The sequence below is a fragment of the Leptodactylus fuscus genome, chromosome 4, assembly GCF_031893055.1.
Source record: "Leptodactylus fuscus isolate aLepFus1 chromosome 4, aLepFus1.hap2, whole genome shotgun sequence".
In the NCBI taxonomy this organism is placed as follows: Eukaryota; Metazoa; Chordata; class Amphibia; order Anura; family Leptodactylidae; genus Leptodactylus; species Leptodactylus fuscus.
The window spans coordinates 184,136,380-184,148,565 of NC_134268.1; the positions used below are offsets into that span (position 1 = coordinate 184,136,380).

General features: G+C 39.8%; 1 protein-coding gene across 1 annotated transcript in view; it reads left to right on the forward strand.

Annotated features, from left to right (window-relative positions):
- DNAH11 (dynein axonemal heavy chain 11) overlaps window positions 1-12,186 on the forward strand; it is a 180,764-nt gene that overhangs the window by 39,614 nt on the left and 128,964 nt on the right. Inside the window, exons 11-20 of the mRNA XM_075271484.1 lie at window positions 689-826; window positions 1,708-1,826; window positions 1,993-2,188; window positions 2,590-2,694; window positions 3,989-4,384; window positions 6,163-6,495; window positions 7,372-7,626; window positions 7,717-7,886; window positions 9,088-9,310; window positions 12,031-12,147. Coding sequence (XP_075127585.1) covers window positions 689-826; window positions 1,708-1,826; window positions 1,993-2,188; window positions 2,590-2,694; window positions 3,989-4,384; window positions 6,163-6,495; window positions 7,372-7,626; window positions 7,717-7,886; window positions 9,088-9,310; window positions 12,031-12,147 — 2,052 coding nt within the window. The remainder of the gene's footprint in view (window positions 1-688; window positions 827-1,707; window positions 1,827-1,992; window positions 2,189-2,589; window positions 2,695-3,988; window positions 4,385-6,162; window positions 6,496-7,371; window positions 7,627-7,716; window positions 7,887-9,087; window positions 9,311-12,030; window positions 12,148-12,186) is intronic.

Here is a 12,186-nt window from a genome sequence, read left to right on the forward strand (position 1 = left end):
TGCAACAGTGCAGCCACCGGGCCCTATAGTTGCAGGGGCCCCCTCAGCCACCCCCGATCGAGCAGGACAGTCCCACATTTCGAGTGATGTCCCTCCATTCCAGGCGGCAGGCAGTGATTACACCTCTGCTTGTGTCCTTAGGACACAGATATAGGCTGAATACTATAATGGAGCTTGGAGCCATTAGCTATTATCTCCATGCTCCATTATTCAGCCTTCAGCACCAAACCACAGACATTACAGTCAGAGCCTGCAGGTTCACAGGAACGCGGTTCGGTGAGTATTCATATATATATATTTTTTCTTTTATGTAACATTGGTGTTTGAGTGGGGCAGGGGAAATTAAGTTATGGTGAGGTATTGGGGGGGCACACTTTCAAAAAGTTTGCACAGGGCCCCCAATGCATTAAAATGGTCCTGGTGTTGACCAGATGAGTTCTCTTCATTCCTTCATGGTCCAACAAGTTATTCTTTGTGCCAGAAGGACATTGGGTGACAATTCGCAGTAACACTCTTCAACAACATCCACACAATTCCTGTATTTTTATACCTGAGCCATGACCGCTCACTTACATAATTGTACTTCTTTATGGGTAACTGGCCTCCATGTACCTCATTTTCTGTTATGAGAGAACTATATGATTCTTCTATGTAGTTTTTATTTTTTTATTTTATTTTTTTACTCTAGTTACTGGCTATTTCTGGTTATTTTCTTGAAAGACGGACCGTATTGGATTTATTCAGTCCCAACTATTTCACACTTCTCCAGATGTATAGTGAGGAACTTGACAAATGCAAACTGTTGTATGATGAGCAAATGAAACAGGTCAGTACCAAAACCATAAAAAATGTTATACCGTTTGATGTACTATATAATATACTGTAATGTACTGTATACTGTACTGTATAATGCTGTACTGTATAATGTTATATGATGTGCTGTACTGTAATGTACTGTACACTGTACTATATAATGTATAATGCTATACTGTATAATATATGATGTGCTGTACTGTAATGTACTGTATACTGTACTATATAATATATAATGCTGTACTGCATAATGTTATATGATGTGCTGTACTGGAATGTACTGTATACTGTACTATATAATAGAAAGAAAAAATGCAAGAGGTTAGCTCACCCTGAAATAGACGTCCCAGGTGCACGACCCTGTCTCCTGACTCCTAGGAGCTTCAAAATTCTTTGGAAAACCACATATCAAGAAGGATCCGCAACATCTTGGGTACGTATAAAATTTAACCTTTAATCCATGAATTAAAAATTAGCCCCGATGGGCAAACAAACAAAATAACTAATACATAGTACAGTGCAGAAAAAAGTCAGAAAGGTGGATAAAAAACCGCAACTAACGCGTTTCGGGGTCCTTAAAGCCCCTTAATCATAGTGCTCTCTATGATTAAGGGGCTTTAAGGACCCCGAAACGCGTTAGTTGCGGTTTTTTATCCACCTTTCTGACTTTTTTCTGCACTGTACTATGTATTAGTTATTTTGTTTGTTTGCCCATCGGGGCTAATTTTTAATTCATGGATTAAAGGTTAAATTTTATACGTACCCAAGATGTTGCGGATCCTTCTTGATATGTACTATATAATGTATAAAGCTGTACTGTATAATGTTATATGATGTGCTGTACTGTATAATGTTATACCACGGTGCTGTACTCATGTATTCTTTATCTTGCAGATAGATAATTTAGTTGTACATAAAAATATGCCAGTCCTTTCTGGAATCTTAAAATGGACAAAGGAGCTGAAAGACAGAATACAGACAATGTGGTCAAGTTTCAGATTCATTCAGCATGAGTAAGCTGCTATTATGTATTATATTCATATAATATGTGTATATTCTATGGATAAATGTTATATGTATATGTCTTATATGGTATCTATGAAATGTAATATAACAATATGACATGTAATGTATTATACATTGAAAAAAGCAATCTTTCTTCTATCTGACCTTTCATAGGAGCATGGAGAGTCCAGAAGCTTCATCCATTTATCAGAAGTATATGGAGATGATGACTTTGCTAGACCAGCATGAGGACAAAGCATATGACCAGTGGATATCTGAAGTGGATGATATTTGCAGTTTCAATCTAGACCAGCCACTCATAAAACGTAACCACGATGATGGTCTTCTCAGCGTGAACTTTGATCCCAAGGTGCATCATTTATATTTTTTTCTTTTTTTTCGGGGGGGAATGAATCAAACTTACAAATGTCATTGAATCTCAAGCTTCACTTTTTATCTATCTATCTATCTATCTATCTATCTATCTATCTATCTATCTATCTATCTATCTATCTATCTATCTATCTATCTATCTACCCTTCTATCTGTCTATCCATCCATCCATCCATCCATCCACCCTTTTATCTGTCTATCTATCTACCCTTTTATCTATCTATCTATCTATCTATCTATCTATCTATCTATCTATCTATCTATCTATCTATCTATCTATCTATCTATCTTCGTTTCCTGGCTCTCCATTACTTTGAGTAATATATTTGTAAAGCGTACATTTACCATTCCTGTGTTTCCGGCTCCTTCTCTCTATAGCTGGTAGCTGTGTTACGAGAGGTGAAATATCTCCAAGTACTGAATCAAACAGACCTACCCAAGGCTGCTTTAGGTATCTTTGAGAAGAAGGAAATCCTACACAAGGTATGTCTGATCAGTGATAAATTTTAACATTTTTTTACGAACTGCTTTATAGCATGGCCCAATGACAAATCTAACAGCCCAGTAAAATCATGTAACAGTAATGCAGAATGTTCTTATTATAAGATATGCGATCTGGATGTCATATCTCACATCAACCAGTGTACTAAATATAGTAGCAGTAAATATAAATCACATATATTATAATATCGGAAACTGGATCCATGTCAAGCTTCTTTTACTAGTTTGATCTAAAATAAAGTTACTTATGAACATAAAGAGAATGGCTGTATGAGGGCTTGTTTTTTGCAAGACAAAATGTACTTCTTTCTGGAACTATTTAATGTTCTATACAATGTAATACGAAGTTAGAAAAAAAAATTCTGAATGGCGTGGAATTTAAAAAAGAAAATATGCAGTTGCGCCAGATAGTAGTTCACAATCTACTTTCCTGTCCGCATGACTCGTGTGGGCAGCGCGCGGCAAGCACATGGACCCCATTATAGTCTATGGGGATCCATGTGCTTTTACTGCACAGCACCTGCAACTGCGTTTGGTGTTCAGTTGGAGGGGTCCCCATGCAGATTTCCCTGGATGGAATACCGACGCAGATGTGAACAAGCGCTAAGACACACAGAGGTCTGGATCAATTACAGGTTGACACAGCGAAATAGTCATCCAGCTGGGTCAAGAGCTATAACAATAAACAAAATATACCTGCGAAAGAGGTTGCGATATTTTCTTATCAAATATAGTGATGTTCGTTCATTTCAAAGAACGACCCTACAAAAGAAACTGCCACTTTCATAATCTTATTTACCAGAACAGTGAAGAAACAAGGTTCCTCGGTTATTCCTACTACAAATTTATGAATATATATTATATTCTACAGCACTTTACAGAGATATTTTGTCAAAACTATCCCAATTAGGGTTCAAAATCTAAATTCCTTATCAGTAGGTCTTTGGAGTGTAGGAGAAAACCGGAGTACCTTGAGTAAACCAAAAAAACACAGGGAGGACATACAAACTCCTTGCAGATGTTGTCCTTGGCTGGATTCGAACCCAGGACTCCAGCGCTGCAAGGCTATAGTTGCCAGGTGTTGTGCTATTAGGAGTATATTACTATCTAATCAGCACTGACAATGTGAGACTGTGTAGGTCATTGGGACACACCCCTTTGACAACAAAACTGGTGACACCCGGTTGTCAATTTCTCTTAAATTTCTCAGAGGTATAATAGAGGAACGGTACAACATGGAGTTATCAAATTTTTTTTATTTTTTATTTTGTGACAGTATATCGGCAGCCTGGAGCTTGTAGTCCATTGGTACAATACAGTGAAGAAGACAGTGCTGGAGGTTGAATACCCCTTGATTAAGGATGACATGGCGGCCATCAATGAATTGCTTAGAGATGCCGAGGAACATTACACGTGGAACAGTGAGGACTGCTGGGATTATATTGTTCATGTGAAATCTGTAGTGTATGATCTGGAGAGGAGACTACAGAAATCTAAAGACAATATAGCCACCATGCAGCAGATAATGAATTCATGGGCTGAGCAGGTATTGTTTTCACGGAAAGACAACAAAAAAGAATCCCTGATCAATCTTGAAGATAAAAATGAACGACTAAGTAAAAAGTACAAAACAATCCAAGAAGACGGCTACAAACTGCGCGGGCTTGCTGAGGTAAACAAATAGCCCTGTACCAATTGTTGCACGCTCAGCTGGAAACCGCATTTGAGTCAAACCAGGGGATTACTAGAAAAACATCAGCCAAATATGGTGAAATATTACAATGCTTCATAGCTGCTGATGGGATTTGTAGGGCTATAGACAAACCCTATTTCTACATGTGTATTACAGCATGTAAAACTCTTATTAAAAAAATAATTTTGTGAAAATTTTCTTGGAGGCACCATATTCTGCCACCCATAACGTTTTTATATTTTGGTTGACTGAGCTGGAAAGGTTTTTTATAATGCGCGGCGAGCTGTAGGTTTTTTTATGACTTTCATGCAAGCCATAATGCAAATTATGTTATCTTTTATTTATTTAATTTATATAGTTTCTTGGGGCTTTTTTTACTTTTATTTTTTATAAAATTTTAAAAGGGTTTTTAGACTTTTTGGAAAAAAAATTCCACAAACAGACTTGAACATACACTTGTACATACGGCAGTTATTTTGCATTGTAGTATATTGTACATTTTACTTACATACTTACTTTTAGATACCCATTAGGTCCCGTTTCTGGCAGGACATAATAGGCATCTATGCAGGACAGCCTGAGGGACATTATTATATCTCCTGGCTGTCATGATAAACTCTTGGAAGCCTGAGGGTTAAGAGGTTCACAATTTTGTGTTTATTCATTTCTACATTTGTTTTTACAGCAGTTTGAGCTCTGTTTTTCTCTTAGGGTATGTTCATATGAAGTTTTTTGGAGCGGATTTTGACGCAGAATCCTCCTCAAAATCCGGCTCCAAAAACGGCTCCCATTGACGTCACTGGGGCCGCTCGATTCTTTTTTCCGCTAGCTAGTAGCGGAAAAAAAGAAGGGAGTTGCCATATCTTGCCGCGGATTCCGTGGTTGACTCAGCTGCGGCGTCCACGGTGCGAGGCTCCCTTCCAATTAGGCCCATTCTTTGGGCCTAATCCGGAGCAGAATGCCACAACTGAATGCCAGTTCACTGCACTGGCATCCCATTGCGGTTAGCCGTGCGGAAATATTCACACGTGGAATGCAAATTCCGCCATGTGAACATACCCTTACGGAGCTTGAAATCTCCTGCATGATAAAGGGCTACTCCAATGTGGGGCATTTGTGGTATATCCACGTTACCTTGTATGCCATAAATGTATGACAAATATGGGTCCAAGCTCTGGAACAGAGGCCCACAGACCCCCTACCCTGCCTAGTGAAGTGATTGTTCTATCTAGGCAGAGAATACATGGATAGGTGGCTATAGGTATGCGTACTTCTATCCATTCACATCTATGAGGAACAGCACAGTACACTTATACTCTGGCTATGACATAAATATCATGGATAACGCCTCTTCAAATAATCCTCTGCCACCACTAGGTGGAGCTTAAGAGCCTACTGCATACTGTTTGTGCATTGCCCTCAATAATAAGACAGTATGCAATAAACTCCTAAGCTCTCCCTAGTTGGAGGCATTATATTATCTTCTAGCTCTACCACAATGTAGGCTATTAGAAACCTGTACGATACGATAATATATGGTGATGATTAATTTCTTAATATATGTTTAGAGCCAAAAATTTTTTTAAAAGATCCTTGGGTGCTCCTTCGCTTGTTTATATTGGTAAAACTGTATAATAGGAATGAAGTACATGTGCATTTGATCATCTCTTATATTTAGTCTTCTCTTTTTGCAATTAATAATAGGTGAGGAATCTTACATGATCATTATTACTCTAATGACCATTTTTTTTCAACAGGAAAATATGAAATTGTTAAAGGCCGTTCCGGACGTCGATGCCTGGAAAGTCTATATGGAGTATATGGACGACATCGTGACAGATGGACTGTATAATGCTATCTTTCATTCTTTGGAGTTCTTCGTAGATAACACAGATGATAGACTGAAGCCAGCGCCTTTATTTGAGGCACAAATGTGTCTTAATGGAAATGAAATTGTATTTAAGCCTTCATTACAGAAAGAAGATGGAGATGGTCTCTATGACCTCGTGGAGGAGCTTCTAGGGGACATTTTTAAAATATCGGGACAAGTGAAGAGAATTGCAAAACATTTTGGTGAAGACAACTACCAGGTAAGTGTGTGAGTGTGTGTGTGTATATATATATATATATATATATATATATATATATATATATATAGACTTGTTTTTCTGTCTAGAACATGATACACAACCTGATCACTATACGGTCCCTGGATATCGGTTAACATTTCCAGTCTGCTAAACTGGAGCTAGGACATTGTGAAATAGGTGTGCACACTTTTCTGCTTTATCCTGTAGGGTGCTGTCCATACCCTTTATAATTTGTGGGATCATATACTCTTTATGACCTATGCCCCTAAACTTAAGTTTGGTTGCTGTCTGGGACTGCATCTAATGATTTAGTATCCCAATGTCATGCAGGTAGAATATACTCGCAGTTCGTCTTTTTTCCAGGTAATGCATTAACTAAACAATGCCATTATACAGGGGTTGGCTAATACTTCCACAATATAGCCAATACATGTTTAGTGAATAATATCAAAATGGTGTTACGTAATAATACCACTATATAATGACCAACTAGATTCATATACTAAATGAATAACAGGGTCACACAGTTACCATATATAGTATCTATTAAACAATACCTCCATACCATAACCGTTCTCTTTTCTATCCAGCACCTTTTCTGGCCCAAACCAATGTGACAACTTCTCCCATCTGCATCTCTGTAGAGTTGGCTGCGCTTTTATAGTGTACCAGATAGTAATGGTGACTCCTTACACCTATCCATATTAGTAGTTCCCCCCATTGTGTCCCACACACTACAACATACCCATAAGGTCACCCTACACTAATGGTGACTGCTCCTAAGTCCATCACTAGTTTATCTTGGATATCAATACACATTGAATAAAGTATATACCTTGGCAAAAAATTATGTTTTTTTCTCTCTATATGTCACAGAATGACCTAGATGAAATGAGTGACCTTTCAGCAATCCGACAAGGAATTATGGACAAGATTACAATGGTTATTAGCAAAGTCTTAGATTTTAGAAGCACATACGATTCCTACTCTTACCTGTGGACAGACGACAGATCAGAGTTCATGAAGCAATTTCTTCTATATGGTCACGTGTTAACCTCGGAAGAGATTGAGGCTCATGTTGATGATGGGGTTCCTGAAAATCCACCATCTATAGATCAATACAAAGAGCAGGTAAGAAGCAAGACTAAATAGGTTTCTAACACCTACACCAGATATTATGAAAATCCAAGAATATTTCAGATAATTTACTTTTCATTCTAGATTGACATCTATGAAAACCTTTATACTGAGATGTTTTCTTCTGAGGATACCAAGGTCTTTGAAAGCTGGTTCAGGCTGGATTTAAAGCCCTTTAAAATGAACATGCTTGTGACCATAAGAAAGTGGAGCTGGATGTTTAAGGAGCATCTTCTCAGATTTGTGGTGGACAGGTGAGACGTTGCTATATTTCTTGCCATTTCTGGAAACCCACTAATGGTAGTGTATGTGAATTCCACGTAACGTAAGACAAGCAAATCCAACTTGTAGTAATATTTTGTTCTATATCTTATGAAAGGGGTTGTCCACATTAAATAAGAGAGTGGGTAATGGGGGTATAGGCAAATAACTAATGTATAGGTTTAGGTTCTGTGCCCCTGTCTTTTTTTTTTCTTCCTGAAGTCACACCCTGCATGGCATTTTAGTCTTCAACCCAAACAGACCAGCTTATTTCATCTTACAAATGGCTGGTAATGGAGGGTCACTGTCCATCAGCACCCAACTTTTAAAGAGAACCTTTCACCTCCTCAACCAATTCTTAGCATCTATGAATAGTTGCCACTCCACTGAATCCAGCACAATTGGAATTTTCTCTTTAGCCCTCGCCATTTCTGAACAACAAGCACAGTTAGTTTTGGTGTCTAATGTGCTATTTAGGCTCTTTAGTGTCAGGTGGGCGGTATCAGGCAGGAGAAGGCAAGGGGGCGGGATTCAGAGATCCAATCAGAAGCAGCCAGTGTCAGAGCTCAGAATCACATCCTTTTCCTGCTCCTGTCTAACACCGCCCTTCTGACAGTACAGAGCCCATATAGTTTATCAGGCACCAAAACTAACAGCACTGATTACTTGGGAACGGCGAGGGCTTGAGAAAAAAATCCAGCTGTGCCAGAATCAGTTGAAAGATGGCTATTAATTGATGTAAAGAGCTGCACTTGTTGGATATGGTGAAAGGTCCTCTTTAAATCACACTACGTCTGCATCAGCATCATGGTCATCCAAACTGGTGCGGGGGCAGTGCATTTATAAAAGAGATGTTGATGGACAGGATTGTGTCACATGCATTTACATCAGTGGCCATTTGCAGGATGGGAATGCCTTTGTTAAAAGATTGGTTGGCAAGGGGGCAGTGCTTCAGTACGAAGGCAAGTGGCAACGAACTTCTGAAAACTGTATATTAGTGAGTTGCTTTTATTCCCGTTGCACGCGCGTGCACAAATACATATATAGTGACCAACCCATTACAAATTGAAATCGTCCTCATTCTAGGCTATTGTTGCTGTCAACAACAACAAAAAACTCAGAATGGGGGGATTCACTATGAACAGAGCATTACCTACGCACTGACTTATATGAACTTATTTTGTATTTTCTTAGTTTGTCTGAACTGGAGGAATTTATTAAGGTGACCGATGCTGGTCTTCAGAATAAGGTGCCGGAAGGAGATTATAGCGCACTTGTTGGTGTCATGGAGCACATTCTGGCTGTGAGAGACAGACAGGCAGCAACAGATGAACTTTTTGAACCCATCAAACAGACCATTGCCTTGTTAGAAAGTTATGGACAAAAACTGCCGGATCAGATTTACACCCAGCTGGAGGCAAGTCTTCTCTGAGTGCATTACCAACACTTGGGATAGGATTATGGGCCCTAATATCCAGGGGCAATCCCATAGTCTTGAAAATACTAATAAACTGAAGTACTACTTGTAGATGGTGATCATAAACCTTTTGTATAATTTGCATAGTGAATTTTGTAAATGAGAGTAGGATAGAATTGCTATACACATAACTTGATACCTTTTATTGTCTATTACTCTTGCTGAGGACTTTAATTGACATGATACTTAAAGGAGTTCTCTGGCAATGGGCCAAAAAAAAAAAAAACTTAAAAAAATGTCAGGATACCTGCCCTAATACCTGCCTGTTGAGGTATGCATATGAAAAAAATGGCCACCATTGCTATACTCTATGTAAACCTTCCCTGGACGGGTTCCCTGCTGCTGAAGGGTAGGGGATGGAGTTGAGGTAAGGCTAGGGGGTAATGACTATGGCTGCACTAATACTACTGGTTTATGAAGCAGTAAAACCTCTTTTCTCAGCTGCCCCACCATCTTCTGGTATTAGTGCGGAGATGGTCAGTGCTTCTGATATCCTATCTCGCTGTTACACAACCTGAACAGATATGACCAATTGTAAGGTCCAGCCTGACTCTGCCCCCTCCAGCAACCGGGAACCTATCCAGGATGGGTTTTACATGGAAGAAGCAGTGGCAGCCATTTATTTTTTTTTACAGTCAAACCCCTATAAGCAAAACAAGCTTCTGCATCTTACAAGAGGATGGAAGTAGGCATCAGGATAGGTACGCTAACATTCTCTTTTTAGATTTTAGTCTTTGTCCAATTTCTGGAAAACCAATCCAAGCTGACTGTATACTATATCTTTATCCACCAAACCTACCAATTTTGGCTGGACCACCAGTCCATGTGATATGTTTTGGGAAGAGATGTTGGGAAGAGAAGGGTCAAGCACTTTGGATTCCAGATTGCCTAATCCTTTTACACTTGGGGAGATGAACCAGAAGTGTATGTCGGCCATTTCCTTCACTCCTCTTATTTACAACTCATGCACATTCAGTCAAGCTTAACATATATGGATAGGGAATAGGGACTCAGAAGGGATTCTATGTCTCATTAAGGAATCTATGTCTCCTCTATGTGGCCACCATAAGGTGTATAGGGACTTATTAGATCATACATATCGTGCTAGGAATTCTAGGAAAGAAATATGCAAATAAGTCCCCCTTGGTGGGATAGGAGAGCTTAGACTAGCACCACCTTTTGGAAGGTCACTCCATATAAATCAGAGGTTCTCAAACTTATTTTGTCTACCGCCCACTTCGAGAATTAATTATTTTCTAGCGCCCCCCCCCCCAATTTTTTTAGCGGCTAAATTCACTTGTTTTCGTAATATCGTTGAATGACATGACTGGCTGTGACATGATGGCACGTGTGCTTTTATATGAGGCAGCGGGGGCGGGCCTAGTACTTTCGAGAATGGACTAGAAACTTCTCGCTTCGCATTGGAGCTTACCGCCATCTATGGTACAGTTTGACAACTTTTGGACAGGAAATAGTTACTGTCTAGTCCCCTAGATGGCGTTACACGAGGAAACGCGCGTTAAGCGTAAAGGAGCGGTAAAGTTTGTGTTAAAAGCAAAAAAACAATTTTAAAGGGGCAGCCTCATGAAGCTTGATCTGCCTTCTAAGCTGCCTAAAAATCTTCTTTCTTCCTGTTTGCTCGTGTCAATTAGCCCCGCCCCAAATTAGCATGTAGCTCCGCCCCCCACATAGCGTGATCCTATGGGATGACTGAAGGGCCTGTGATGTCATCAAAAGGTCCTGTAGACTTGGATTTACCTTGTACGGAGTTTCCTAAAGGACCTGGCTCCTCTGCCCACTAGCAGCCTGCTCTATATAATAAAGCTTTATCCTAGTGAACAGAGAGACCAGGTCCTTTAGCCCAGTAGGATTTAGACTGCTTTATATAAGAAAGCAGCACTTATTCCATCCCCCCCCCCCCCCTGCTATCTCACGGCAGGGAGCTAGGTGATGTGTATGTGATGTGTATGTGTGGTGCAGACACAGGCTGGCTCCGTACACTCAGCCCCCCCCCCCTCTCCCCCCACACAGCAGGGAGCTATGTCATGTGGCTCCCTCAGCAATGAGCAGGGGGCCAGGTGCTAGTGTCCATAATGAAGTGAATAAAGTAAGATAGTGGACGAACAAAGCAGTTTTGCTGAAGCAGTGTATTTAGGAAAAGTCTTACATACACATTAACAAGCAGTATAGATAGAATCATTGTTATGATACCACCCCTTTAAATTAGCCATCGCCCCCCTAAACCGCTTCTACGCCCCCCAATCTTCTCTGTGCCCTTTACTGCCCCCCTATAGGCCTCCAGCGCCCACAAGGGGGCGTTATCGCCCACTTTGAGAAAGACTGATATAAATCAATGCCCACTTTTTGGTAGTTGGGAAATATACTAAAGCAAGTGTGTCTAATGTGTATGGCCAACATTTACGGTAGCTATATTCACGCTGCAAAATTTCCAGTGCATATGAAGCGTATCCATAAAACCTGCTGACTGTCATGTACTTGTCTAGTATCTCATCTGTAGTGTATACTCTCTGAAATTGCTCATATGTAGACAGTTATCCCTAAATTCTGTGGTAGAATTTAAAAAAAAACAACAACTTTAATTGAGTCTTACCATTGTGTCTTACTATTTGCTTGCTCCTCTTTTATATAACCTCCTGTAGGAACTGCCAGAAAAATGGAACAACACCAAAAAAACAGCAATTACTGTGAAACACGACTTGGCCCCCCTGCAGATAGCAGAGGTTTCTGTTGTCAGGAAACGGTGTGTTGCTTTTGATGTAAGTAAAGTCCGTGTATGTTAAAGACCAGCCAGCTAT